The 27,723-nt window shown below is 38.4% G+C and overlaps 2 protein-coding genes across 5 annotated transcripts in view; one reads left to right on the top strand and one right to left on the bottom strand.

Moving 5' to 3' along the window:
* Positions 1-681: 681 nt before the first annotated feature.
* colec11 (collectin subfamily member 11) lies at positions 682-4,323 on the bottom strand. Of its 2 annotated transcripts, none has more exons than XM_020713886.2 (7): positions 4,072-4,323; positions 3,828-3,993; positions 3,659-3,730; positions 2,437-2,508; positions 1,746-1,799; positions 1,541-1,636; positions 682-1,389 (listed from the first exon to the last, which is right to left on the bottom strand). In XM_020713886.2, exons 2-7 carry the CDS (start codon positions 3,961-3,963, stop codon positions 980-982), a joined length of 840 nt encoding a protein of 279 aa, XP_020569545.1. In that variant the 5' UTR covers positions 3,964-3,993; positions 4,072-4,323; the 3' UTR covers positions 682-979. The 2 variants fall into 2 exon arrangements, with proteins under 2 accessions (XP_020569545.1, XP_023807781.1); XM_023952013.1 differs by having other exon boundaries at positions 682-1,371; positions 4,072-4,321.
* A 1,448-nt stretch (positions 4,324-5,771) lies between these two features.
* Positions 5,772-27,723, top strand: part of LOC101175525 (unconventional myosin-VI) — a 47,364-nt gene continuing 25,412 nt past the window's right edge. For 2 of the 3 annotated variants that reach the window (XM_011490323.3, XM_004082529.4), the window contains exons 1-16: positions 5,776-5,906; positions 10,111-10,252; positions 12,903-12,972; positions 13,046-13,119; positions 14,653-14,782; positions 15,656-15,761; positions 15,882-15,937; positions 16,014-16,111; positions 16,192-16,356; positions 17,851-17,931; positions 20,264-20,444; positions 21,051-21,195; positions 22,183-22,340; positions 24,238-24,329; positions 24,691-24,763; positions 27,533-27,660. In XM_011490323.3, the coding sequence (XP_011488625.1) occupies positions 10,136-10,252; positions 12,903-12,972; positions 13,046-13,119; positions 14,653-14,782; positions 15,656-15,761; positions 15,882-15,937; positions 16,014-16,111; positions 16,192-16,356; positions 17,851-17,931; positions 20,264-20,444; positions 21,051-21,195; positions 22,183-22,340; positions 24,238-24,329; positions 24,691-24,763; positions 27,533-27,660 (1,674 nt within the window). In that variant the 5' untranslated portion in view covers positions 5,776-5,906; positions 10,111-10,135. Of the gene's footprint in view, positions 5,907-10,110; positions 10,253-12,902; positions 12,973-13,045; positions 13,120-14,652; positions 14,783-15,655; positions 15,762-15,881; positions 15,938-16,013; positions 16,112-16,191; positions 16,357-17,850; positions 17,932-20,263; positions 20,445-21,050; positions 21,196-22,182; positions 22,341-24,237; positions 24,330-24,690; positions 24,764-27,532; positions 27,661-27,723 lie in introns of all 3 variants that reach the window. The other variant, XM_020713883.2, reaches the window with a different exon arrangement.

Here is a 27,723-nt window from a genome sequence, read left to right as displayed (position 1 = left end):
TTCTCAAACTTGCCATTTTCTGCCCCTCTTTTGCTTCTTTTATGTTCTGTCCCTTTTCTCATTCTTGATTTCCTTTGTCTCATTACTGAGTTCCTTTGATTTTGTTCTTCTTTTTCATTCTTTTTTGTCTTCCCATAGTTTTGTTTTGTTTAACTAATGTTGTTAGAATTTTGTGTGAGATGGTTTTCAATTGTTTTTTTTCTTTAACTGCATAATTTTCACAGCCTGTCTGATATCTTGGCATCATCTTACCGCATCTTTATTGCTGCTAACTTGCTGTTGATGGAATATTCCATTGCTGCAGGCGGATGGGGAGGATGCAACACTTTCACATAGGCAGTCATATGGCATTTCAGTGGCATTTATCTAACACAATAAATACCATCAGTCATTAAGGTTCTATCTGATTTTAATGGGGATGGAACATTGGGCTGTTCACAAAAACAGCCTGGCAAAAGAATTATGAAACTTTGTCAAATCAAGATAAGAGTTAAAAAAAAAAAACAGCATACAGTAATAAACACCTTATTCCACTTGTTTCAAATCAACCATCACTGTTTTTTTGTAAAGCAGCTACAACTACCACAAAATATTCAATGAATTTGAGTGAAGAAAACGCACTGCAATCTGTTTGTTTGATTAAAAGCACTCAGCTGAGACCAGATTCTGTCAATAATTGGATTTTTTTTTTTTTTTTAATTCACAGGTTTTTGCTTATTTGCCATTTTTCTCAACTACACAGTTACAGAGTTGCTTGCATAACAATAACGCTCAATAGACTGCCTGGGAAACACTAATGAATCATCCAAAACGAGATCAGAGACGCACTTGGAATAGTTAAATCCAACAAAATTCAGGCTGCCTTTCAAGATAAAAAATAAATAGCCTGTTAGTTTAAGAAATAAAGAGGAAAAACAGGTGTTTCGTCATTGAAGGTTTCAAGCTGCTTTACTCATTCTTTAGCGTTTATTAACTAGATTCAGATCATGTCTTTGTCAAATTCACAAATAAAATACATGGTGAGGTGGCAGGCCACATCAGTCCACTCCCCAGAGGCCGTCATCTCAGCGCAGTCCTCATCATCGTATGCGTTGTTGGGCTCGCCTTTTCTCCATCTGCTGAAGGTGGTCATGGGAGACCGATCCACGTAAGTGAAAATCCCCTCGCGGTCAAGGTCATGAATGCCGATGTAGACCCTGCTCAGGCTGGCTTCGGTGATGTAGCCTGCAATGACCTGGTTGGCGCCCTCGTCCTTCGGCATGGCCAGGTGCCCTCCCCTCGCCTGACAGGAGACTTTGGCGTCGCTGTAAGGCTTCTCCTCTTTCACCAGCAGATACACCTTACTGTCTGTCTCTTTTATGCCAGCAACAGCTGCAGGGGAGGGCAGTGCTGAAAAATGAGCACTTCTATTTCCATAAAACTTTCACATTGACATGCCCACCAGTTGCAATATTACAAGTAGTGGAGACAGTTAAAATACCAATGGTGAAAAACTTGCCTGGACAGAAAGCTAAATGAAAGAAGGGTGCTTAGATTTTACCATTTTTTATGAATTTAAGCTCTGAAGACAACTGGGCCACAAGAATGTCCATTTCTCCGATCATCTTTCTCATTGGCGTGCACTCACATGGGACACCTAGTAAATATAAATATAAATGAGGTTCATTTTATGTCAAAAGTCCTGCTTTTTTTCTGACAGACATCAGGTTTGAAAACACAACTATTGTGCAAATTAAAGTTTTTACCTGGCTCTCCATTGGGGCCCTTAGAACCAGGATCACCCATGTCTCCTTTTGACCCTGGGACCAAAAATATATAATTATTTAGATAGATAGATAGATAGATAGATAGATAGATAGATAGATAGATAGATAGATAGATAGATAGATAGATAGATAGATAGATAGATAGATAGATAGATAGATAGATAGATAGATAGATAGATAGATAGATAGATAGATAGATAGATAGATAGATAGATAGATAGATAGATAGATAGATAGATAGATAGATAGATAGATAGATAGATAGATAGATAGATAGATAGATAGATAGATAGATAGATAGATAGATAGATAGATAGATACTAAGCCAATCACCAAATTGGAATGATTTAGAAGTCATAGTGGAGCAAAATCTCTCTTGATGTTCAGAAAACTGATCAACTACAAGAAACGTCTGATCTCTGTGCTGCTAATAAGGCTTTTACCTCAAAGTACTAAGTCTTTTTAGCAAAAGGGCTCAAATACATATTTCCCTCAATGTAATACATTTATATACATTCATTTCTTAATTTTCTTTGGGATTTTGTTTTATTTCTCTCTGTTCAATTGAACCCACCAATCAGATGACGAACTGTCATTTTCTTTTTTAAGTGTGTAAACCTCCAGAAATAGCAAAGGATCAAATACTTATTTCCTCCAAATGATGTGTCACCTTTCATTCCAGGTGGACCAACTTTTCCATAGCGTCCCATAATGCCTTTCTGTCCCTTAAGGCCATGTTGTCCTGCAAAGAAAATCAAAAATATTTAGTTTAGGTCTAGAGATGTGTCCAAAAAAGAAGTGAAAACACCTGTTTTTTGTCTCACGAAGATGCGTTACATGATAGAAAAATCAAGGAGGAGATGCTTCTCTTGTGTTTGAACTCCTCAGTAAACACGTCTTCACATTTGTGGATTCCCCAAACCCTCTGTCCCTCCAACCTCTCACCCTGATGTAAACACTTGGACATCTCTGGTTGGCCTCCTCGTGATGGAACTGCACATTATCAGCCCAAAAAACGTAACCTTTGCCCCGGTTTTTTTTTATAAGCAAATACTGAAGGCTATTTGCTTATGGGGTGAGCTTATCCCTGGAGAACGCAAGAACAGTTTTTCAAGCTTCTCTAGGAAATTTGAATCTTTTGTTTATTTGTTTGTTTGTTCATTTTGGGTTGCAGCAATTAACAGCAGCCAAAAACTTATAAATAAAACTATACAAATGTGAAAAACAAATGAAACACATTTTGAAAAGAATAAAAGGAAAAAGACAGCAGACAAAAAATAAATTAAAATAAAATAAAACGTTAAAAAAGAAAAAAAAACAGCAGCCAAAAAGTCAAAAAGAAAAAAAATTAAAAATATTTTTTAAGAAAAAAAAAACTGCAATAAAATCATTACTTATCAATAAAAATTAGAAGAAGAAAGAAAAACAGCAGTCAAATAAATAACTTAGCCCATTAGAACTTAGACCAGTTTTTTTCTTTAAAATAAAACTGTGTATTTTACCACAAACCAAGTGGACCACAGAATCCATTTCTGATATATATCTGTTCCACTGATGTCCCCATGGGTTCATATGGGTTAATAAATAAACAAAAACATTTAACAAAACAGTGGCTACATTTGAGGGTTCTCCACAGTTAAATCTGCTCATGCAATATGTAATTTTTTTGCAATAAAAGGGAATACTCTTGAGAAAAAAATAAGATTATCTTTGTACATAATGGATGATTTGCTTGGTTATATTGGCAATTTTTACGCCGGATGCCCTTCCTGACGCAACCCTCTCTATTTATCCGGGCTTGGGACCGGCACAGAAGTAACTGGCTTGCAACCCTTGTGGCTAGATCTTTGTACATAATACAATCAAATAAAACAAAATAAAACATAGTTTACCCATTTCTCCCGGAGGTCCAACTCTTCCTGGCCTGCCGGGAGTTCCTTTTTGCCCTTTGTCTCCTGGTTCTCCTTATGTAGGAAATGAATTAAAAAAAACATGTTTGTTCTATTAGATAGTCTGGAACGTTTAACAGCGCTATATAGAGTGTAGAAGGGAAAGTTGTGCCTTTTAGTCCAGGGACAAGGATCTGAACGGTGCAGGACTCTTCTGTCAGGAGCTGACCAAATGAAGGCTGCGTTGACAGTAAATGTATTAATATGGATAGGATTATTGCAGAAAGCAAAAGCCTCTTTCCTGACATCTTCTAGTAAAGGTTGGAGTGAAGGATAAACTGCAGGACACAAAAACAAAAGGGAAAACATGTAAAAACTTAAACATTATGTATTTGTCTCAACTTCCAGCTTCTTACCTGTTGGAGAGGTTTTATGAGAGAACGAAAAACGGTATTTCCAGCTTGTAAAGGTTTAAAGGAGCTTTGAGAACTGACGTCTGAACAGACACATCGCCTGTTCCTCCTCAGGCACCACAGAATGCGGGGTGATATCTCTGAGGGAGAGATTTATAAACACTTCACAGATAAAGTCTGAAGCAGTTGGGGCTCCACACATAATTGGCTGGGAAAGTCTGGAGGAAATGATATTAATGAGGCCCTGATGGTATGAAAGTAAAATGTAAAAATAAAACTTGAATCATTTTTACAGTGTGTTTGGTAATTTATCATGGCTTAATTATAGTGTGTGATCATAATGTTTCCTTCAAGTTTACTTTTTTTTTTTTAGACATTTTAGATTTTTATTAAAAAGTGTAAAGGATATTTTCAGAGATGAAATATTGCATAAAAATTACAAAACAACCCAAACAGATAAGCTGAGGATTTACATTTCGTACGTATGTATATTTCATCCATATATACACAAAAACGTTGATAGTTCACTGAAGCTCATTTGTAAAATCAACAGAAATTCACAAAAAACTTGTTTATGCAGTACACCAATTTTGAAAAAATATGACCTACTTAATTTTTTCTTTTCTTTTTCGGTTCTATAAGATAAGATTGTTTAATCAATTAATATTACAGTTAATCACTTAAAAAATGTTATTCATGAAAGACAGATTTAAAAAATAAAAACTAATTCCAACTGTGGCAAAAGACAAGAACTTTTGAGAAAGAATGAAATAAGTTACAGGAAAAAAAAGAAAAAATCAGGATAAAACAGAAATGACACAAGAAAATCATAGAAATCATTGAAATATTAAAATCCTTAGAATAATAATTACAGAAACATTTTTCTTCATTAAAATTCATTTAAAAGCTATCTTTGAAATTAAAGTGTCCAGTCTATGGGATCTTTTTTAATTGTTAAGGTGAATTATTATTTTTTCTTTTTGCACTTTTAAAAAATAAATCCTAAAGATCAAATCTGCTTTGCAAAAAAATTGAAGACATATGGATGGAGTTATTCCCTGTGTGACCGCTTGATGGAGCCATTGTCCATAATTAGATCGCTGGATCTTCAGACCTAAAAATTAAAAGTACTTTAAATTCATGCTTTATAGAAAGTCCAATTTACTTCAAAGCTCAAATAATGGGGCTCAGGGTAAAACTATGCCGTTTCTGAAACTTTTTTCTTTTTTTTGTAAGAAAATGTTGCCCCTTTTCTATTTCCATATTAAAAAATAGTGTTGTTGGTAACAAGAGATCGTCCCTCTCACACAAGTATCTTTGTCCTAATTAGACACACAGACCCCGTGACAGCCAGTGTTTCATTTGTGGATTGAGTGTCTCCTCCAAAACTCTCTCAAAAGTTTTAAATTACCAGCTTTTTAAACATTAATGCCCGTCAAGACAGCATTTGTACTGTTTTCCGAACTGCCTGCTGATTGGCTGAGCGTTCTATTCGTGTGCCTTTTGTGTGGTCTGGTAAACATTTAAAAAAAAGAATCATAACGTTATTGTAGCTTTATTCCGCACGTTTTTACAATTACTTTTAAATAAGTGGAATAGAAAACGCCAAAAAGATCGCGAGAGTGGGTAAAAACGAACAAAAACACTCGAACACAAGTCTGACACTGAGTTTTACGAGCAACAAGTGAACGCCCAATCTGTGGTGACGTCACAGATGCTCACCGGTGGCGAAGAGGCGGCCGAACCTGTTGCTCCCGCCTGAGGAACCCCCGTACAGAAACGGACCAGCGCGAGGGGAGAAAAGTCGCTGCTATTAAGCCACGTGAAGCAATAAAGCCGTAAGTTTTGGTCAAACTTTACCTGTTTGTTTTTTCTGTCTCTAAACTTTATTGACACCATTGAATGTATTTTAGACTCATTATTGCCCCCCCCCTCTTATGCTTATAATAGAAACTTTTTAGTTACAAGTCTTACTCTCAAAAGCGGAAATATAGTCTAAATTAAAAGTCTGCGTCAAATTATATTAAAATACTCTTTAGAATATTAATGAAACCTTTAAAGGGTGTTTTTATTGATTAAATAGAACTATTTTTGCCATTTTTTTTCTGTTTTTTAAAAGAAATCTACCAGATATCACTTAATTATTTACTTAACAATGGGTTAGGTCCTAAATTTGTCTTATTATGGTTATTTTCTTGGCTATTTTGACAGATGCACAACCCTTGTTACATGTTTCAGGGTTTCTGACGGCTCCTTTTTAGGAGATTTACCTCTGAAAGTGTCATCTTTGGAGCCATAACACACTTTTTATCCTCACACCATTTTCCACGTCCCTTTAGCCTGGAAGCCGACAGGAAACAAGTGGAAGGAAATAACAGGCAGGCTGGCTTCACTGCTTTACACACACACGCAGTGGATGTGTGTGTATGATCCGGTGTGTGTGCCATGTTCATATTTGCCCTCTGATTTCATTGATGTTCCACTAAGGGCTTATTTTTTGCTCACCTGGACTCTCCTTGGAAGCGCCCTCGCCTCTCCGTCTGGATTGGGGTCAAACCCTAAGAGGATTTAAAGCTGCAGAGTCAAAGTTTCTCTCTGGCGTCGGTCACGTTTGGAGCACGTCTGAGAGCGGATCCGGAGCGACTAGACTCTCATTTCAAGTCGTTTCATGTCACTGTTTTGACGTGCAGTCGGGCAATGATGCATTTTAGCCAGCTGCGTTGGTGTTTTCAGTTCAATTAACCTTGGATGAAAGGAAGAAACCGTGGTGGAGCTTCATGCTTATCACTCGCCTCCCCCACACAGCCTTGAAAATCTAAGACCCAGGAACCAAATGCTGTTTTTCTCCTGACTGTGTTTTCTGATCTAACATGTAAAACACCTCACGGTAACATGAACCTGCAGGTAGCCATCTTTTTTTTTTTTTTGGTTGCTGTAATTGATGTTTTCCAATGTGGGAAACGACTGAACACCACTTCCTGATGAGTTGGCGTTCCACTACCAGGGTTCAGAAACTTAAATGCTTTTAGTTCTAGTTGGAGTTTGAGCTTCAGGAAATTATCCTCAGTGGTCCTTGGAGATGAAAAAACTTGCTTTTCCGTTGGCTTACTTTGACATCTTTGCCAATTTTTAGTAATCTATTTACTTCAAGTAGAAAATGTTCAGATTTCATTAAATGTGGATCAGTTCTTAGTTCAAAACGAACCTTGGTTATTGCACAACAAATTCAGTGGCCTATCACCAACCCAGCGGCCTCGTGGAAGAGTGTCCACCCTGAAACTGGAAGGTGATGGGTTGAAATCCCCAATCGAGTAATACCAAAGAGAAATGCTCGGCCCTTAGCATTAAGGGGCTGGATTGGGGGGATTAAACCATCAAATGATTTCCTGAGTGCGGCTGCGTCTCAGACGTGGAGAAAGAATTTCACGCGTCACAGCGGTGTGTCAGCTAATGAGGATTTTAACTTAATGTCTTCTACAACCCTAGCGTTTTACTATTTACAAGGGCAGACATTTGTGGAAAAACATGATTTAAAATGTCCTCACTGACAGCAAAAACAAAAAAAATATCCTAAATGGCATTTTCAACTGGTTAGTGAAAACCCTTTCGGCTACAAAATTAAAGGAAGTGAAAGAGAAATAGTGGATGAGAGCAATGAGAGATGTTTATTCATTAACACATCAGCTGTTATACAGTTTCAAAACTGTTATTTTCTTGTAAATGTATTTTTCATTAAGTATACACAAAAATTCCATCCATCCCATGGACTGTATATGAGTACTGGACTGAGTGTGATGTCACTCATAGAAAATGACTTCTGGCTCCAACCAAAGGAAGTCGACTCCGCCATTGTTTTTTGTTTATTTTGCAATACGGACGCCGCCACGTTGGAACCAGAAATCATCAGAAAGTAGCGATTAGTCCAAGTCGATCTGAACCAGTGTTTTTCAACCAGTGTGCCGCGGCACACTAGTGTGCCGTGGGAGATGGTCAAGTGTGCCGTGGGAAATTGCCCTCATTAACTGATCTAAAACATTTACCATCTCCAGGATATCAGCTCTGTGTTCATCCAAACAGGCCCTGATAAAACACTGAGTAGTTAGGAATATAAAAGATCATAAAATACTTTTTACTTTGTGTTTATTTGATTCTATTAAAGACATTTTGATAAGAATGGCGGTACCCCGATTTAGCTGCAACTAAAGCTGTTCTTGGAAAAGTCCCGCCCCTTTAACTGTCTCCGCCAATCATTCTTGAAGGCTTAATCACATGTCATCAGTCTGACCAATCAGAAGTGGTTAAAGTCTTGTTAAAGTCTTAACTTCCTTGTTCCAATTTAGCTCAAAAAGTCGCTCAGTTCTAACAAAAATACCATCTAAAGCTCGTCTTTAGCGGTGTAGCTTTCCACAGAGTCCGGTGTCAGACCGTGGAACAAGTGAACAAAACAATGAAGCTCAGAGACGCTGGTCTTTCTGCCCTTTTGCGGCAGTTTTCACACTACATCTCCCATGATGCATTGGGTTAAAGTGACAGAGCCTCAGCGTACACTTGAGTCTTCCTTGATAAACGTCTTGGAACCACAACGAACACACATCAAACAGTTTTTAAATTTTCTAACTTAAATTTTATTTCATCTTTCAGAAAAACAGCTGGAACTTCCTGCTTTTTCTGCCACAATTATCACAAAAATGCATGTGAGATTGCTATATAGTGATAATAGAAATGATTTCTCTATAGAAGTCTATGGGATTTTGGCTTCTTGGAGCCAAACTTCCTGTTTGCAACGTCAGGGGGGGAGGGGTCACTCATTCCAGCTCTCGTATACAGGCGATGATGCAACCAATCATCCTTAAAACCCGCTAATGCTGTTTCGGGGTCACTGGGGTTGCTGGAGCCTATCCCAACTACTGTTAGGTGAAGTGGGCTACACTGTGAACAGGTCACCAGTTTGTTGCAGGGCTACACAAGATAAAAAGGTTTTTATTTATTTCTTTTTAGTGATATAAATACCTCTTTACTGGATTATCATTATTCCCTAAGAATAAATAGATGTTATTTTTCTTTAGTTTATCTATTTATTCCAGTAAAAGGTTTGTGTGATGTTTTATTACCAGGAAACTGGAAGTATATCTGCGCCACACACTGACTTATTGTTGTTTGGGATTTACTTATGGTCACATATTTACCAAGGGATTTGCAAATTTTTCAAACATCCTGGAGCCACAATATATAAAAACATCCCTTTAAGTTACCTTTTTTCTATTTTAATTTATCTATTTTTAAAAAATCTTTATTTATAACCTTTCTTTGTAAATCTACAGAATGGCCCCAAACTCCTAGACTGTTTTTTCCTCAGTAAGGATTGCGGCTCCCGTTGCGCTGACACAGAAAATCTTCTCTTACGAGATCAGACAGGGCAACAACAGGTTAATGGGGAGTAAAGCGGACAGCAGCAGCTGGTCCTCTCCCAGTAACATAATGCAAGGACTGGGCGGTGTCACGTTTGATCAAGCTGATCATTAATGCTTATGAATCTATTATGTTGGATTGGGTCCAAAGCTGGATTTGTTCTGAGTAATGACAAATAAGAATGTGAACAGAAAAGTAAAAGAAAAGGTAAGCTGAAAATGTGAATTCTTTGTAACTAAATTTGGCAATTCGGATTTATCAAAGCTGTAAATTGTGTTTTTAAGCTTTTTTAAAATATTTTTTTAGACCATAAACAGCTTTTCTTTTAGTTTTGGTTAAAAAAATATATATTATTAACAAATCTTCCAGTTCTATTCAGTTTTAATCACTAATTATGTGAAAACAGTTTTATTTTAATCAAAGAAATTTGGTTTTTGGAAGACAATTTGGGCAAATTGGGTTAAATTAGATGTTAAATCAAACTGTAAACCTGTTCATCTAATTGATTCAGTTGTTTGGCGATAAATGCAGGCTTAAAATTACTTTTGGTTTTGTTTTGCGTCGAGCCTGATCTGAAATCAAACTTCAAATTTGGTTTGCCACTTTAATGTGATCCTGTTGGACTCTTCCCAGCCTGGACTGGTGCTGGAGGTGAACCATGGAGGACGGGAAGCCAGTGTGGGCGCCCCACCCCGCCGAGGGGTTCCAGCTGGGAACGATGGTCGACATCGGAGCCGACACGCTCACCATAGAGCCACTGAACCAGAGAGGCAAGGTGGGTTATCACACCCAACCCCAGAGGCCCGCACTCAGAATCCAACTGTTACTCTCAGTTTACAAAGATGTGTTCACTGACCACACTGTAAAAACAGGCTCCTTTGAAACTGGGAAAAATTCTTACCCCATTGGTAGATTTTCTTTAAATAATCAAAAGACAATCAATAGGGTAAAAAACATTGTCTTACCGTCTTTTCTTATTTTAAGAAAACAATCTAGTCACCCAAAGATGTTTTCTCAAACTGAGATTATTTTGCTATTTTCTTGCAAGACAGAAAATAAGACAATTTTTCTTGTAGGAATCTTTTTTTACTTTGGGATTCAGTTTTTGCATCATTCAGCCCTTTAACCCCTGAACCCTAACCCAATCCTGAAAAAAAAGCCAATTTTTAGACTGCAATGACATAAAAATAAACCCATGCAGCACTGAAGTGTGACTTCAGGTTGGAAGGCGTTTGCACAACAATGTTTGAAATGTGAGAAACATGAGGGACCACAGCTACAGCGGCATCAATTAATGAGCAGCAGCAGCAGCAGGTGTGCTGACAGCGTTGCCTAGGCGCGCTCCTTCAGGAGGTAAAGGCCACCTGTTCCACCTGAGCCGTCACGTGTCTGCTGCCGCCCGGTCTCTGATGTTTACAACATGTATGTTCTGTGGGCCCCCTCCCCCGCTTTTGTTTCACCTGACGCAATGGTATCACCGTTATCCCTTAGCGCACATGCAATAAAAAATAAAAAAGTGTGACATTTATTCAAGTTGAAGCTCATTTTTAAGTAGAGAACCGCCATTTTTATTTATTCTAAAATGAATTTAGCTCATCATTGACAACAGTTGTGTTGGTAACCAAATGGTTTTTTTAGTGTCTTTAGCAATGTTCTTCTGGCATTTTACTGATCATGGAGGACACATATAAAGAAAATAAAGCTCAAAATTGCGTTTCTGAGTATTTCGTTTTTTAAATTGAGGTAAAGCGGGTGCAGAAGAAAAAAGGCTGTTGGAATAGCTTGTAGGTGTTACACACAAACTACAATCGGTGGGCCACAAGCTCTCTGACGCGTCCACTTGTAGACGACTGGAAGCATCTACGTCTTTGTTTTCCTTGTCAGAGCTGACGTCTGGTTCAGAATTGTAAGCAATGTGCAGCAATGTGGAGGGGAAGGGGGGCGGGGGTTTCTCCGTGCCATCAGTCATGCCCACAACTTGGAGGTGAATTTCCATAGAACGACTGCCGCTCTGCAGAAACTATGTCCCTAAAACACCATAACCATATCAAAGGACCGCTGGGAACTCTTTTAAAATAGCTAAAGAGATATTCGGAGAGAGTCTTTAAATGTTTTTTTTTTATTGTTTTAATTGTTCCTAAATGCACATTTTGCAGAAACAGGACAAAAAAGAATAAAGTCAATATAATCTCTTGAAATCTTATTTTGAAATCATTAGCATATTTTCCTTTTAGGAAAACAAGCTTTCTTTAGTTTATTCATGTTTTGCTAATTATTTTTTGCTAAGAACCTGTTAAAACCATATTTGAGTTAAAATTTTAAAGTATGGTTACAAACCTTTAAAAAAAGTTGTTGTTTTTTTCTGGCAGCATTTTTATGATCTAACAGCTTTTGGAAGCTCATGTTCTTCCTGTAGTTACAACTGGTGCTGATATGTGGAATCGCACACGTGCGTCTTTGTTACAAAGAAATGGAGATCAACCTACAGACTATGACACAAAAATGTCTCACTATCAGTTTTCCTGGGTAAATATATTCCTAAATGGCCATCTTTTGTCATTTCGGGGTATTTTGAGCTCACTAGGTATCATGGACCTTTGCAAGAATGGTCTTATTTTTAATGCGTCCTGTCTCTTTTATTGAAACAGGAACTTCATTCTGTTCTGTGGAGCAATGAAAGAGTCATTGAATGTTGTTTTTAACAGCAGATTTGGGCTCATTAGTGTTGAAGTCCCAAACACGACCTTCAGTCTTGTCACCTTTTTGTCACTTCTCATTGGTCACATGTTTCACGTGCTCATTATTGCGGCCGACTGTGCGCCAAGATCCTGCCTGACAAAGCTCCCTCTGTTTGTGCTTGCAGACTTCTTGCTGTAATAAACCACGCACCATTGCACAGAATGGTTGCCAGACAGCGTTGATACACAGATGGGAACGTTTCACAAGGGTTAAACACAGATGGAGTTTGTTCGTTACATTGATATACAACGTCTCCAGCACTTTAGCTGGAGGCGTATCGGCGCTGTCCGCTCGCCACTCTCTAACCCGGTCAGGTGCTCAGATCCCGTTGCTCCCCCAAATTATTCATCACCCTGCCATGTCTCTCCCCCTGTTTCTTTCACAGCTGACTTGTTCCATTGAGCTTATTTCCATGAACACAAAGTCTTAAACAATGCAATGAGAACATCAGTATCTAATTTAGCTTGCCAACATGTCACACCCGAAACTTATTACTTTGATCTTTAAGCGTCGTAAATGTTTTATGTTCATGCACAACTGTAATATGTCTCTCTGTTCAAGTTTTATTCTGGAGTCGTACGTTTTCAAAACCACTAATCAATCAATGGATAATCCCAGATTAGTGTTGAACACTTGTAGCAACAGCTTCATGTAAAGGCTGGGATGTACGATGATTGATGTTGCAGACTTTCCTCGCTCCGATGAGCCACGTCTTCCCAGCAGAGGATGATGTCAACAAACACGTAGACGACAACTGTGAGTATTTACTCTCCCGAGTCATTTTATTCTGAAAGGATTTCAGTGTAATTGTGCTCTTTTGTCCGGACAGGTTCACTTATGTACTTGAACGAGGCCACTCTTCTCAACAATGTCAGAGTGCGGTACAACAAAGATTACATCTACGTATGTTTTTATTCTCTTCTTTTTTTTTTGTATTAAGTTGAGTTATTGTGTATCAAACATTGACTGAAGAAAAGAACTGGACTGTGTAACCGCTCTCCGCCTTGCGTGCCAAACAGGAAGTTCCTACTGGTTAAAGTAATAAAGGTTATTCTAGAGCAGGGGTGTCAAACTCATTTTCACCGAGGGCCACATCAGCATAGTGGTGTTCCTCAAAGGGCCAGATATGACTTATACATGTAACTAAATGTAATGAAATATAAATGTAACTACTCCTTAATGTTAAATAACTCATTATTTATTGACTATAACTTTTTTTTGTTATCTTGTTACTCTAGCATAAATCCTTTTAAATTTGATTCTGTCAGGTTAGGTTACATGGACAGTGTTTAAGTCCTAATGTATAGTTGCCCAATCCGATATTTCAAGTCTGATTCCCCCAAGATATGAATAAATACACACCAATTTTTATTTTTTATTCTAAGAAATTAAAAACTTTTATGCTCTCGGGGGCCACATTTGGGCCGCGGGCCTTGAGTTTGACACGTGTTCTAGAAAATACAATGACTATGTATTTGTCCAAATAATCATTCTACCAAGCCCACTTTTATTGGAAGGGGTGAGGAAACGTAGACTCAGACCAGCTCTGACCATCACTGCTTACTGGCGTCGTCTGGCTCCAAATGGCGATTCGTATCGTGGAAAATTTCAGCCTGAATTGACTTCATTTCGTTGGTGCTGTAATTAAGCCGTTTCCTATGGGTAACGTGATACTCACTCAGTCTAGTTCTATTAATGGTGACATCACCCATAAAAAAGATCGAAATGAAGTGAATCTACTACCCTACCCTACGAAATCTTTCAAATATTTCAAACATTCTACCTGAGACCACATACTTTCACTGTGGCATCTGATTGGTCAGTTTATAACTCGAATAACTTACACCACAGAAACAATACGATTACAAAAATTGAGTTTTTAAGAACATTTTAGGAAAAAGGTATCAGAGCAAGAATAGTTGTTCCGACAAATCTAATGACTGAGTATAAGCTGTTTATTTCTCAATAGAAGTCTATGAGATTTTGGCTTCTTGGAACCAGCAGGTTCTTCCTGTTTGAAACTGGAGGGAGGCGGAGTCACTGAGTCTAGTTTTCATACATAGTCAGTAGGGGTGTAACGATACATATAGTTGAACCGAACCAAATTGAGATTTTAGCGTATCGTTACACCCTAAATAGTCAGTGGCATGAAAGATGTTACCAGCTAGATCAGGTAGCAGATTGAAAAGCTAAAAGGATCTGCAAACTCGATTCCCTGGGGGAAAAAGAACCAGCTGGTAAAGAGGGAAGGGTTATCCAACGGGAGACAGACTGGAAAAATAGAAAATTTAAAACAGCTGGTATATGAGCAAAGCAAGACAAATAAAGGTGTGGCAGACCACCCTTCAGTTAGGTCTTGTTTTGCCTCTGCTGCCTTTCACTATTCACAGATGCAACCTTAAGTTCTGTCCGTCTTGCGTGCTTCTTCCCTTGCAGACCTACGTGGCTAACATCTTGATAGCTGTCAATCCTTACTATGACATTCCAAAGCTGTACGGCCCTGAAACTATCAAGTCCTACCAAGGAAAGTCCTTGGGCACACTGCCACCACATGTTTTCGCGATAGGTGAGAGTTCACAGCTGCCGCATGACGACAAAAACAAGCTAGCCTATTATTGCTTTGTTTATTGCAATCAGAATACTTTTAGCATCTTCTTTGTATCTGGTTTGGTTTGTTGCAAATTTACGCGGTTTCTCCATGACTGTAAAAACATTGATGCCTTTGTTAAAAAGCTACTTGTATTTTTTTCATCAATCTGCCTTGAGGATGAGACAACATAGCAGAAAGAGCTGCGTCCTAAACGCAGGAAGCTGGCATTGTGGATCAGCTGAGTTGCCTCATTGTCTCTTTTTAAGTTTACAAGACAACACTGAGGTTAATATGAGAGGAAAAATACATTTTTTACACACCCAAACAGGTTGGAAAAAAGGGTTTATAGAGGGTAAGGGTAGAAGTCAATTTTGGTAGCACTTTAATCAAAGTTCTCAGTCGTCCCTGGTGATTATTTAAATACCCACTCTGATGGAAATTGTGTTTTTGGTGTGTTTTTGTTGTTCTTGTGCCATTTTTCTGATCATGGAGCAAATTTAGAAAAAATATTAAGCTTAAAATTTAAAAAAAAAAGTTTCTGAGTATTTTTTTATTCAAATCATTTTGCTCTCAGCAACGGGGTTACTCCCCAACGGTCCCGCCCACAACTCAGACTAATTTCTAATAAACCATTGCCACTCTGCAGAAACTTTGTCGTAGAAAATAATAGTTTTTTTTTGTTTTGTTTTTTATCTAGGCTAAAATCGGCATAATCATAATTAAAAGACCACTGGGAACGCTTTTACAATAGATCAATGGATGATTGTAGTGGATCTTTAAAGATGATATCCTTTGGCCATGTTTGGCCACAATAATGGCAGTTAACAGATTGTGCTTTTATTGTTACAGCGGACAAAGCCTACAGAGATATGAAGGTTTTAAAGATGAGCCAGTCCATCATAGTTTCTGGGGAATCTGGGGCAGGAAAGACAGAAAACACAAAGTTTGTTCTGAGGTGTGTTTTCATCATAAATCACTTGCTTTACTTTTCTTTTAGTTTGAAAGATGAAAAATGTTTTTAATATATATATATATACATATATACATTCATTTATTTTAAATCACTATCACGCAGATATCTGACAACAACTTATGGAAGTGGCCAAGATATTGATGAGAGAATTGTAGAAGGTAATCTATAAGAAGATTAAACATTTATCAAATCTATATGCGCTTAAGGAAATGAAGTTTATTTTTTTTCCGTCAGCAAATCCTCTCCTGGAAGCTTTTGGAAATGCAAAAACAGTCCGGAATAATAACAGCAGTCGCTTTGGGAAGTTTGTTGAGATCCACTTCAATGATAAGGTCAGAAATGATCTATTATCTCTATTTGATACGTGTTTTGTAGATCTTTGATTGAGTTTTTTTATCTATTGTGCCAACAGAATGCTGTTGTGGGTGGATTTGTGTCGCATTACCTGCTGGAGAAGTCCAGGATTTGTATGCAAAGTAGCGATGAGAGGAATTACCACATCTTCTACCGACTGTGCGCTGGAGCGTCAGAGGAACTTAAGAAGACTTTACACCTGGACTCTCCAGACAGTTTCAGGGTTAGTATGGGGCAATCGAGTCAAATATGACAAGAACTGTTTAAAACAGTCGTGCTTCAATTGGCAGATGTTTGAAAAGATCCTCAAAAATGTCATCTGAAGTTGGTTACAGCTTGAATTTTTTGCATTTGAAGCAAACAGTTACAAAAATTGTAAGTTTCTCTGTAAAAATAAACCTTTATATTTTTTGCTTTTTATTATTTATATAATAATATATATAAAATGGGCAGATGTGTAGGGGACACATAGATGGTCCACACAACATATCAAGGTTGTAGACAAGGTTGTGAGCCTGTAGAGTGTAAATGTTCATGCACGTTTTTTCTACGGGCATACAGCGGGCAACGGGTCAAAGCGAACATTTATACAACACGTAAGGGTAAAGTAGGTGATACGCAGGAACGTCGTACAGATTTGACCCCACCCCCAAATTCTCCTCACTGCCCAGGGAGTCTATTAGTGCTGTTCAAGTGAAAAATGTGGCTTCTTGGGTGCAGCCTGTTTGAATTTAGGAAATTAGAGTGAAGTTTGTTTGGGCATCCTATAGGTGTCCTACGCACCTCTGTAGCTGCATCATTTGGTCAGTAAGGAGCCAGTGTGCGCATCTTACAAACAACTGGAGTGTGCCATAAGGGCTTTACAATACATTTACTACACACACAACAATGGTACGCTCCATTTTTTGACATCCCTTAAGGCGGTCGTACGAGTCTCAAGACACACTTGCGTTCCATTGACTCTTTAGCACCAGTGATGTCACCAGTGAGGCCTAAATAGCACAGGCTCGACAAACCATAAATCTTTGACCGTTTTTTTGTGAACAACGTGAGCCGTCTGATTCTGCCGCAAAGAAAAGCGGCTTTTTTCTCTTTACACTTTTTCTCTTTACACTTTTACACTTAACGTAAATGATTAAAGTGTTATGTTAGTCGAAAGAATGTTAACACTGGAGCTAAAGTTTTTCCTCTACAGGGGCGGAGCTGCTGGGTGGCAAGGGGGGACAGGTGGCCCCCCAGCCAATAGCTTTCTTCCCCTCATTTGGCCCCGCAATTTTTTAAGTCAAATTTGTATCATTATTGACACAGATTAGAAAATCATAAATGCAAGCTTCTTTAAGCAATAGTAATAGCAGCTCAGCTAAAAGAACTTCTGTTTTAATAGAAATACTACTAAAAATACTAAAATTTCTCCGCCACTGGTCCATGGAAAACCCAAAAACTCTCACCTGTTCATTCCACCACCTCCCTACCATGTGACTATGATTAAAATATCAACAAATGTACAATTTGAAGGAACCTGAAAATGTTTTTTGCTTCAATCAGAACCAAATTTAAGATGTTCTTTACTCAGATCTTTGTAATTATTTAAGGATGAGCAGAGGCAGGTGCTTCCAAACGTGTCAACTATTCCAGTTTTGTGGGAAGAATAAATTCACACTGTAAATGTTAAATATATTAGCAAGTTTTTAAGATGTTTTCCCTCTTTTTTTGGCAGTACCTGAACCGAGGATGTACCAGATACTTCGCCAGTAAAGACACAGATAAACAAATAATGCAGAGTCGCAAGAGTCCTGAGGTAATCTGTGTTGGCCCCTCCCCCTTTTCCAATAATGCACCTGATCAATTTGCCTAAAATTACAAACCTTTTCAAACTTGCTTTCACAACAGTGTCAACGCAAATGAATATGTTTTTAATTATTACTGTTTTTGCCAAAAGACATTGAGTTCATTTCTTTTTATTTGATGAATTATAGATGACTTAGAAAAAGTTATGCCTTGCTGAGATGCTGAGCCTGCAGCAGACATGTAATTAATATTGTGAGACAATTACAAGAATAACTGTGATGTGCTGCTCTCTCTGGGACTAATTATGCACATTCTCTCCTTTTTCTCTCAGTTTATTCTTTTGTGATATTCTGAGGTTCAGGAGACTCATAGAGGATCAGAGGTAGTGTGAGGGAGAGATCACAGGACACACCAGCCCCAAAGGCCCAAACCTGTTTGGCATTTTCCGGATGTGTACTGGAACGAATTAACACTTATTTTAGTTGCTGCTGTTTCTGTCTCCAGTTAAAACCCACTCCGCTTAAAAACATATTTTTACAATTTTTCTCATGATGGAAAACATATATTAAGAAAATGAAGCCCAAAATTGCAATTGAGTATTCCTTTTTTTTTCAAATTGTTGCAAATTAGGAGCAGATGAGAAAATGCCGTTTGAAAAAGGTTGTATTTGTGATGCAGAAAATACACTGGGGGGGCCACGAGCTCCCTGCTCTGCTCTGCTCCCTGCTCTGATCCATCCACTTGAACACAACAAGATCCATGTCTTCATTTTCCATGTCTGAGCTTGCATCTGGCTCAAAACTGTACGGCTGGATAGCTCTGATGTTGGTCACCAATTTGGTTGCACCAGGTTGGGGCTATGAGGGGTTGCAAACTAGCGAGAGAGCACGAAATCAGCTCAGCAACGGGGAGTAAGAGGGGCGGGGTTGCTCTGCACCACAACTCAGAGGCGAGTTTCAAATGAACTCCTGCCGCTCTGCAGAAACAGTGTCCTAGAAAACCCTTTTGATTTTGACTAAAAACATGATATGGTAATTAAAAGACCACTGGAAACGCTTTGAAAATACTTCAAAAGATGGTCGGAGTGGGACTTTCAGTTTTGTTTTTGTGCTATCTTTTCCAACAGGCTAGTGTTCAGAGTTCCTAATATTTTGTTTGGGATTTTTTTAAAACATTTTCTGAACATAAAAAAATCCTGATTTGAGAATCTATTTCATAACCAAATGGATGCATCAGAAACACTTCGGATTCTTGGATAGTTTTTTTTATAATCTTCTTCAAATGTTTCCATCCATTCATCTTTTAAACCCGCTAAAACCCTTGCGGGGTCACAGGGCTGCTGGAGCCTAACCCAACAACTAATGTGTGAAGGAGGGTTGCCAGTCCATGGCCACACAACTACACATGTACACATTCTCCAATAAACATATGAAGTATATTTTTGGGCTGTGAGAGAAGACCAGAGTGCCAGGAGAAAACCACAGGGAAAACATGCAAACTTCCCACAGAAAGGTCCAAGTCCAGATTTGAATCTTGCTGTGAGGCGGGAGTGCTAACCACTACACCACCGCGCATATTTTTCTCATGAGCCGTTATTAAACTGAAGTTAGTTTTATGTGTTTATAGACTTTTCAAGGATGAGGTTTCAGAAGCCCCATTTTAAACTAATATTACTCATTATGTCACCTGTCATCTCCGTTTCTAACCTACAGGACAATAAGGTGATGTTTGTTTTTTTCCTTCTTTATGCCGTTTTTTCTTCATTAAGTGTGTATTTGTTTTTTTTGCATGAATAACTTAGGTTTGGATTTGTGTGGTTTGTTCCACTTTGCAGAGTTTTTATTTGTGAAATTATACTCTTTCCTATTTCTGAAAAGGGTAAGAACGTTAGCATAAACTCAACAGACTCAAGCGTCAAACAGCAGTCTGTTGGTTTAGCGTGAAATGAGGAAAATCATTTTAGACAACTCTTGACAATTTAATTTGTGAATAATTAATCTTATAATTTAGTGTCTAATTATCAGTCGTAAAGTGCTGTTCAGTTTATTTCCAGTACTTCTTTTCCATATTAATATTCACAGCACTTCTGTTTACATTCATCACTCAGGCTTTCACATTTCTAATTATTACTGAGGCTCTGTCATTTTCCAAGTCTTGTTTCAGCATCTGTCTATCTGCATAATCAGCATCTGCATGGTTTTAATAATGTGATTTTATTTTGATGTGAGAGTTTCAGATCTGCCCTTTAGGACTTTTTAAAATGTTTTAACTCTATGTATATTATTTGTGAATCAGGTTTTAAACTCAGCTTTTTATTTTCCTGTGGGGTTTTCCTCTCCCAGCACCTGAAGTTGGGCGCTCTGAAGGACCCTCTTGTGGACGATCAGGGAGATTTCAACAGGATGTGTGTTGCCATGAAGAAGATTGGTCTGGATGACACGGAGAAGCTGGACCTGTTCCGGGTCGTCTCTGGCGTTTTGCACCTGGGCAACATCGACTTTGAGGAAACGGGGAGTTCTTCAGGTGAATCAGAGATTAGAATCACAAATATGTGCAGATGTGCAGGTTGATCTGTCCAAATGTGGCAGCTACAAAAGCAAAAAGAAAAAAAGAGCATAAATCCCTTACTTATGATAGTTTTAATCTTTTTATCATGTTGCATTAAGTTATATTTCAGGATAATTTTTCAGGAATGGTTCAAGATCATGCAAGTATATTAAAATATATATAAATTCTGCATTTAAATGTGTTCATAGGCTCTTAGAAATGGACAAAAAACTTGCATTTTAAACAAATGTTTAAAAAAATACATTTTTTAAAGCCTTGTTCTTGTCTAACACCACAGTTAAGGAAGGCTGCGTTGCCATAGCAACCATCATTGGATTTCTAATGTTATAGACAATAAGCAGGCAAAGTAAAGATGTCGCTCATCCCCTGCAGTGAAGTCCAACAGGCCAACTGTTGACTGAAACTGAGATGTTAGACAGAAAATTCAAAAAAATATTCTTATGCTGATTATTTTCTTACTTATTGGTGGAGATGATGTTAATTCAAAACATTTCACACTAAACCTCAATTCTTATTTATAGATTTGAGGCCTTATTTGATTGCTTTCTTCTTTTGTTTCAGGCGGTTGTATCTTAAAGAACCACTCGGATCAGACTCTGGAGTACTGTGCCGATCTGTTGGGCTTGGATAAGGACGACCTGAGGGTCAGCCTCACAACCAGAGTCATGCTTACTACAGCAGGGGGCGCCAAAGGCACAGTTATCAAGTAAGATTCAGAGCAAAAAGTTTGAGCACCTTTGAATTTGTTGACTAAAAAGGGCATTAACTCCCCACCCCCACTCCATCAATCCATATAATTCATGAATACATACATTTAAACTCATTAGAATTAGAATTGATTATGATGCTACGTTACTAATGTTTCCATGCAGATATAAAAGAAACATGAAGGGAGTTTTCTGTATTGACTCGTGTATGTTGAGGTGAGGGGTGGGGGGTGTTTGAGTGATGGGACCAGGTTTTCCTAGATGAATATTTCAAAAGGGGCCAGATGCCGGGCCGGCCTGGAAGTGTTTTCTCCCCATTAATAATGCAGGCTTTATCTGAGAAGACAGGGGAGCGTGGCTGCAGTACAGTGAAGCCCCCCCCCCCCCCCCCATGTGTTTGGGGAGGAGGTGGAGCGAAGGGGGGGGGGGGCTGTCTTTGTTACTAAGACAAATCAAACCGACAGACAAATCCACCGTCAACCTCCCCCCAGGGAAGATGAGGATAACAGAAAGGGGGTGGAGGGATGTAACAGAGTCTGTAAGTTACTGATCATTCAGTTAGAGCATAAACAGATCAAAAGTTTTTGTAATGGATTAAGTTTTCTAAAATTTTATTTGACAGTAAAATATTGTCAAATGAGTCAACTCATTTAAATAATTTCAACCAAAAGAAACGGCGTGTAAGTTCTGTTGGAGGTTACAGTAGAGTTTGAGGCTCATCTCTTAGTTTATCTTTAGTATTTTGTCTCAAGAATCTCAATTTTTAAACCATTTCCCAGCTTGGACTCAAAATGTGGAGGCCATCCTGCCCTCAAAAAAGAAAAAAAAAAAGTGGCACAGGAATGCAACAAAATATTTGCTTCCACATGAGAAACGGGGTTGAATGAAAAAAGAAAATAAATAAATAGAAGAGAGAGGCTTAATAAGAGACTAGCATGTCCCAGTTTCCGATTTCTCTCACTGTCCCACTTTGTGCGTCTCTCCAGGGTGCCTCTAAAGGTGGAGCAGGCGAACAATGCCCGGGACGCCTTGGCCAAAGCGGTGTACAGTCGCCTCTTTGATCACGTGGTCAAGCGAGTCAACCAGTGCTTCCCTTTCCAGGCCTCCTCCAACTTCATTGGCGTGTTGGACATTGCCGGATTTGGTAATTCCACGTGCATTTTTGAAAACTGTCACATTATTGCAGATTTAGCCAAATGACTTTTTAACCCATAAGAATCCATGCTGACATCAGTGGAACAGAAAAATATCAGAAATGTGATCTGTGCTCCACTTGGTTTTTGATATATTCTTCATAATTTTACTTTGAAGGAAAAATGGGTCTGGGTTCTTATGGGTTAAGACCCACTCCAATGAAAATGATGTTTCTTACATGTTCTCGTGGCATTTTTCTAATGATGGAAGACATGGTAAAGAAAACTGAGATTAAAAATGCATTCTGAAGGCCCGTACACACCGGGACGAATATTCGCCAGGCGTTATTCGCCAGCGTTTTTCGCCACGTTTTTTGTGTTCACACCCAGGCGATTTTCGCTGACGATGAGCCGAGCGAACATGCAATTTCATTCCCTGACATTAGATGGCGCTGAATGTAAACAGAAATACTCCTGTACACAAGGTGGCGCTGCGCAACTTTACGCTTCTTAAACTCGCTTTTCCCTCAGAAGGACAGAGCAAGTATTTACGCGCTTGTCAGAATAATACAAAGAAAACGTGAATATTTCAAGCACCAGTTGCTCCAACTGGTGCTTGGTGCGGGGATATTTTAGAATGTCCGTCATTATTTCTTCGCGGCTGTGTAGATGCAACTCGGTGTCTATCTTCTTCGCTGGTATGTATGTTCAGCAAGGCAGTTTTGTGTTTGAGCGCCCCCAAGTTGTGTTTTACTGTAACTTCAGAAGCTCCAGACACGTGTGCAAAAGCGCCATTCTCATTGGTAGAATAGATTTCGGTGTCCTTTGTTTAGTCACGAGGCGTTAAACGTCGGCGAAAATCGTGCGCAAAATTCGTCCCGGTGTGTACGGGCCTTGAGTATTTCTTTGTTGAAATTGTTGTGAATCAGGAGCAGATGAAAAAACGCTGTTTACAATATGACACAAGCTCCCTGCTGGGCTCTATTCTGAGGCTACGTTTAGCACGTTATTATATACAGGCCATGCTGTCCATGTTCACATTGGACAAGCAGGGAGGGGCTTCTTCTGACTTTTCCACTGTTTACTAGTGCATGTTTACCACACACAGTTGGAAGGGTCAAAGCGGTGCAAATTTCATGAATCTTTTTCTTTCACAGCTCTTTTCTGATATATGAAAGACTTGGTGTCATATAATTTCCGCTGGGGACAAACCAGAGTTATTTGTTTCTGTTTCATGATCAGTTTTCAAATGATTGGCACTTCTGTGAATTAAAGGGGACGTCACCCTTTCATCACTACCAAATCCGAGTACCTGATTGGTCAAAGTTCGGCCTGGTTTAACCGTCAAATGCTATTTTTGTTGCCACTGTAATGTTAGGTTGGGGCTATGAGGGGCTGTAAACAGAGAGCTCTCAGAAATGAAGGGGGGAAGAAGGGACAGGGTTGCTCCACACTAACAGTCCCGCCCACAACTCAGAAGTGAATTTCTAATAAACTACTGCCACTCTGCCCATACTATGTCCTAGAAAACGATTTAAAAAAAAACTTGGCTAAAAACATCATAATCTTCATTAAAAGTCGACTGGGAATGTGTTTAAGATCAAAAGAAACTAAAAATGGTTCATTTAACATCCAACCCACGATTTATGCTTCGTAAAAAACACAAATTCAAAATCATTTTATCCTTATGAGATGCATTTTGCAAAGCTTTTTCTGGAATCAAATCTAATAAAGGGATGTGTTTTTCCTCATTGAAATGCCCGAATGCACTTCCTTTCCAGCGTTCTGGCTTGAGAGAGCATTTTCCTTCTGCCATAATTAATATACACAGGCTTAGCAAATCGTTTTATTTTGGAAATTAATTGAAATGAATGTTTTTTTTTTGTTTTTTTTCTCTTCTGCCCTCAGAGTATTTTGAGCACAACAGCTTTGAGCAGTTCTGCATCAATTACTGCAATGAGAAACTGCAGCAGTTCTTCAACGAGCGCATACTGAAGGAGGTGGGTGAGCATCCGGTGGATTGAGATGATGCGGTGTGCGGTTATGCTCATGCTGGGAAACACGCCACATCATGTCGCCAAATGTGATCCAGGAAGAAGTTGCTGGCTTTCTCATTTTCCGTCCATCTCTCTGGTGCACTTTTGTCAGAGTTTAAATTTCTCTGGGGGCTTGTTAATTATTGTGTGCTCATATTGTTTCCCAAATCAGTTATTGATATCACAGTTGCTAACACGTTTTTTTTTTTTTTTTTATCTCTTTGTTATTAAAATTGTTGTGGTTTTGATTTGACTTTTATATAATTGGAAAAAATAGTTTTTCTTTTTTAAATTGTGTTATATTTCTTATGCTTGATAAATATAGGAGCAAGAACTTTATCAAAAGGAGGGGCTGGGAGTGAATGAGGTGCATTATGTTGATAACCAGGACTGCATAGGTAAGTTCCACACTTCCTGTCATGCATGCAAACTTTGAATTAACACCACATACTAAGCTAAACCAAAATCCAAAAAAATGCCTTCTGTAGAGGCTGATTTTTTGTAGGTCGTCAGATCAACATCCTGGGATCAGGCCTGCATTTAGCTAACCCCACTATGAGGTGCAGATAGAATATCAGGAGGGACAAGTCAGGGTGTGCTTAGAGTTTGGGGTGTCAGATCCCCTCAAGCCCCTAAAATGCTTAAAAAACCACATTACCATATCAGTTTATTCATCCATAAATCTATCTTCTCCCTTGATCTATTTAATACGTTTTACAAGTTTTATGCCCAATGTTCTTCCTGATACTTCGCTCTACATTTACCGGGCATGGGACAGGCACAGGACACTGGCTTGTGCCCTGTTGAGGCTGCATTTATCTTCTTTTTATATCTGCCTATTTGTAAGTCCATCCACCCCTAAGTTGTTTTTGTCTTAATTTTATTTAATGTTTTATCTTTTTTGGGATTTTTTTCTTTTTCCTTTCCGTTGGGGGGGGGCACACATCATTTGGGAGGGCATTAGCCCCCTTTGCCCATGCCTATATCTGGCCATGCCTGGGATGATCAGTATTAGCAGCAAAAATGCAACAAGCTGTGCCGAAGATATGGCTGTCTGTGCTTCCCACACACATCAGATGTACCATGCTTGGTTCAAGTGTATTATTACCTCACCCACATGCCAGTCATCACAGCCATTCCTCCATGATCCACTTCAGAGTGGGGGGGGGGACAAAAATACTGACTGCTTTTCATCCTCATAGCCAGCCTATCCCTGTCTGCATAGAGCGCGCTCAGTATTTTCTGGATTTGATGGCCTCTTTTGTGAAATGAGAAGCCGCAGAAATTATACCCACTTGTTAAGCTTATGTCCTGCCCTGAAACGAATTATTAGGATGACGCAGTCCACCAATCAGGGTAAAGCAGGGGGATTTGTATTTCAAAGGCTGTGCTGGTTCAGGTGTGTTGCTAACGGACAGCAGTGAACAACATTTATGACTTGCAAATGACCATTTGAGGTGGCCATTAATTCACTCATCAATCTTCAGGATTTATGCGCAGGTGCTTGTTCATTCAGACCCTTTTTTTTTCCCAAGGTCCTTGGTCTGCACATTATTTTGTAAGCATAATGGCGGATGAATAATTCAAAAATGTGCGGCTAAATGAGCATCCTGATGAGCATGTTTTGTGCATTCGAATAAAGAAACGGCAAACTCTTCAAACTTGTTGTATTCAAAGGGAGTGCTTTGCCGAAGACTGCTGAAAGCATTCGACGACTTCAAGATGATCTAGTGTTAGAAAATGTGAAAGTGCTGTTTATTTTAAAACTTAACACATATGACAATTTGCATATTTTATTTTTATTTTTAATTTTTTTAAACTTGTCCTGTCCAACAGCTGGGCAGAGAGATGAGAGCTGAAGGCCTCTTTTTGCATATTTTCAACAATATCATTACTTCAAGATTACTTTATTCTGGCGTGCAGATGTCAGCTAAGCATGAGGTATTGAAAAAGTACTAGATTTTATCAGCAAAATTTACCAAAAAAACTTCCCATCTGTTGACGTGGTACACAAAATAAAAAGATTGTAGCCTCATACAAACAAAATACTAATTCGTGTCCACAAAATAGTAAAATTGTGCAAACAAAATACTAATTTGCAACTATAAATTTGATCATTTGTACAAAGTACTAATTCGTGGCCACGAAATTGTTTATTTGTATGAAAAAAATATGAATTTTTGGCCTCAAATAGGCAATAACATACCAACATGTGGACACTTTTTAACTTGCACAAACACAATAATTAATCGGTGGCCAAGGAACTTTTTGATTGTACTGAAAATATATATCCGTGGCCACAAATTAATGAAATTGTGTGTACTAATTACTCATTTGTTGCCATGAAATACTAACAATAATGTTAATACATTCAGTAGCCACTGGTGTAAACAATATCATGGTCAGATGTCTTTGGGGAAATGATGAATCTCTTCAAAGCTTTTCACAATGGATTTGTTCCTCGATCATCCTAAAATAATACTCAGTCTGTCTATCATCTATATTTAATCTATATCCGTTTTCCAACACACCATAAATTATATCAATAAGAATAATTAGCAGACTATTGGGTTTTCATGGTATAATTATCTCGTTGCCACTAATTACTGTTTCATTTGGACATTTTAACTATTTCTTTGCTACAATTTCTTTATTTTTTGTACTTTCACTTCAGACATGCTCGATAGAAAACTCATCAATATTGTTCCCAAAGTACCAACAAAATAAGCTGTTTTTTGTTTTGTTTTGTCAGAATCAATGAATTGCTATCAAATGTTAGACCAAAGAAGCTGGATAGTTTGTTTGTTGTATACTGTCTTTTTGTTCTACTTTAAATTATTCAGAGTTAATTTAAAGTTTAAAACACAGATTGTTTTTTGTTTGTTTTGTTTTTTTACAAAAAACTGCAGAAAAACTCAAATATTTCATGTTAGTTATGAATTCATTTTTATAAGCATTTGCATCAGTCTAGTCTGATCCAAGTCATCCCAATTTCTTTTAATAATTTTAACTGTTTTTTTTTTAACAATAGCCCACAGAGGAGTAAAAAATATTTATCATTTATCAGTTCCAAATAGATTAACCAATTTAAGCCCTGTAGTTTTGACAGATTTTTCAGAAGGTTTAAATGAACAGACAAGAGAAATGATTCATTGTGTTGTTTTCAGATCTAGTGGAGGCCAAGACGGTGGGAATTTTAGACATCTTGGATGAAGAGAACCGTCTTCCTCAGCCCAGTGATCAGCACTTTGCACTGGCAATCCACAGCAAGCACAAAGAGCACTTCAGGCTCACGGTCGGACACTTGTCCTCGCTTTCTTGTTCATTCAATAGATGAAAACACGCGTTGTGTTCGCGT

This window comes from Oryzias latipes, chromosome 22 (assembly GCF_002234675.1).
Source record: "Oryzias latipes chromosome 22, ASM223467v1".
NCBI lineage: Eukaryota > Metazoa > Chordata > Actinopteri > Beloniformes > Adrianichthyidae > Oryzias > Oryzias latipes.
The sequence above is the reverse complement of the archived record's forward strand: the minus strand, read 5'-3'. Positions and strand labels throughout refer to the sequence as shown.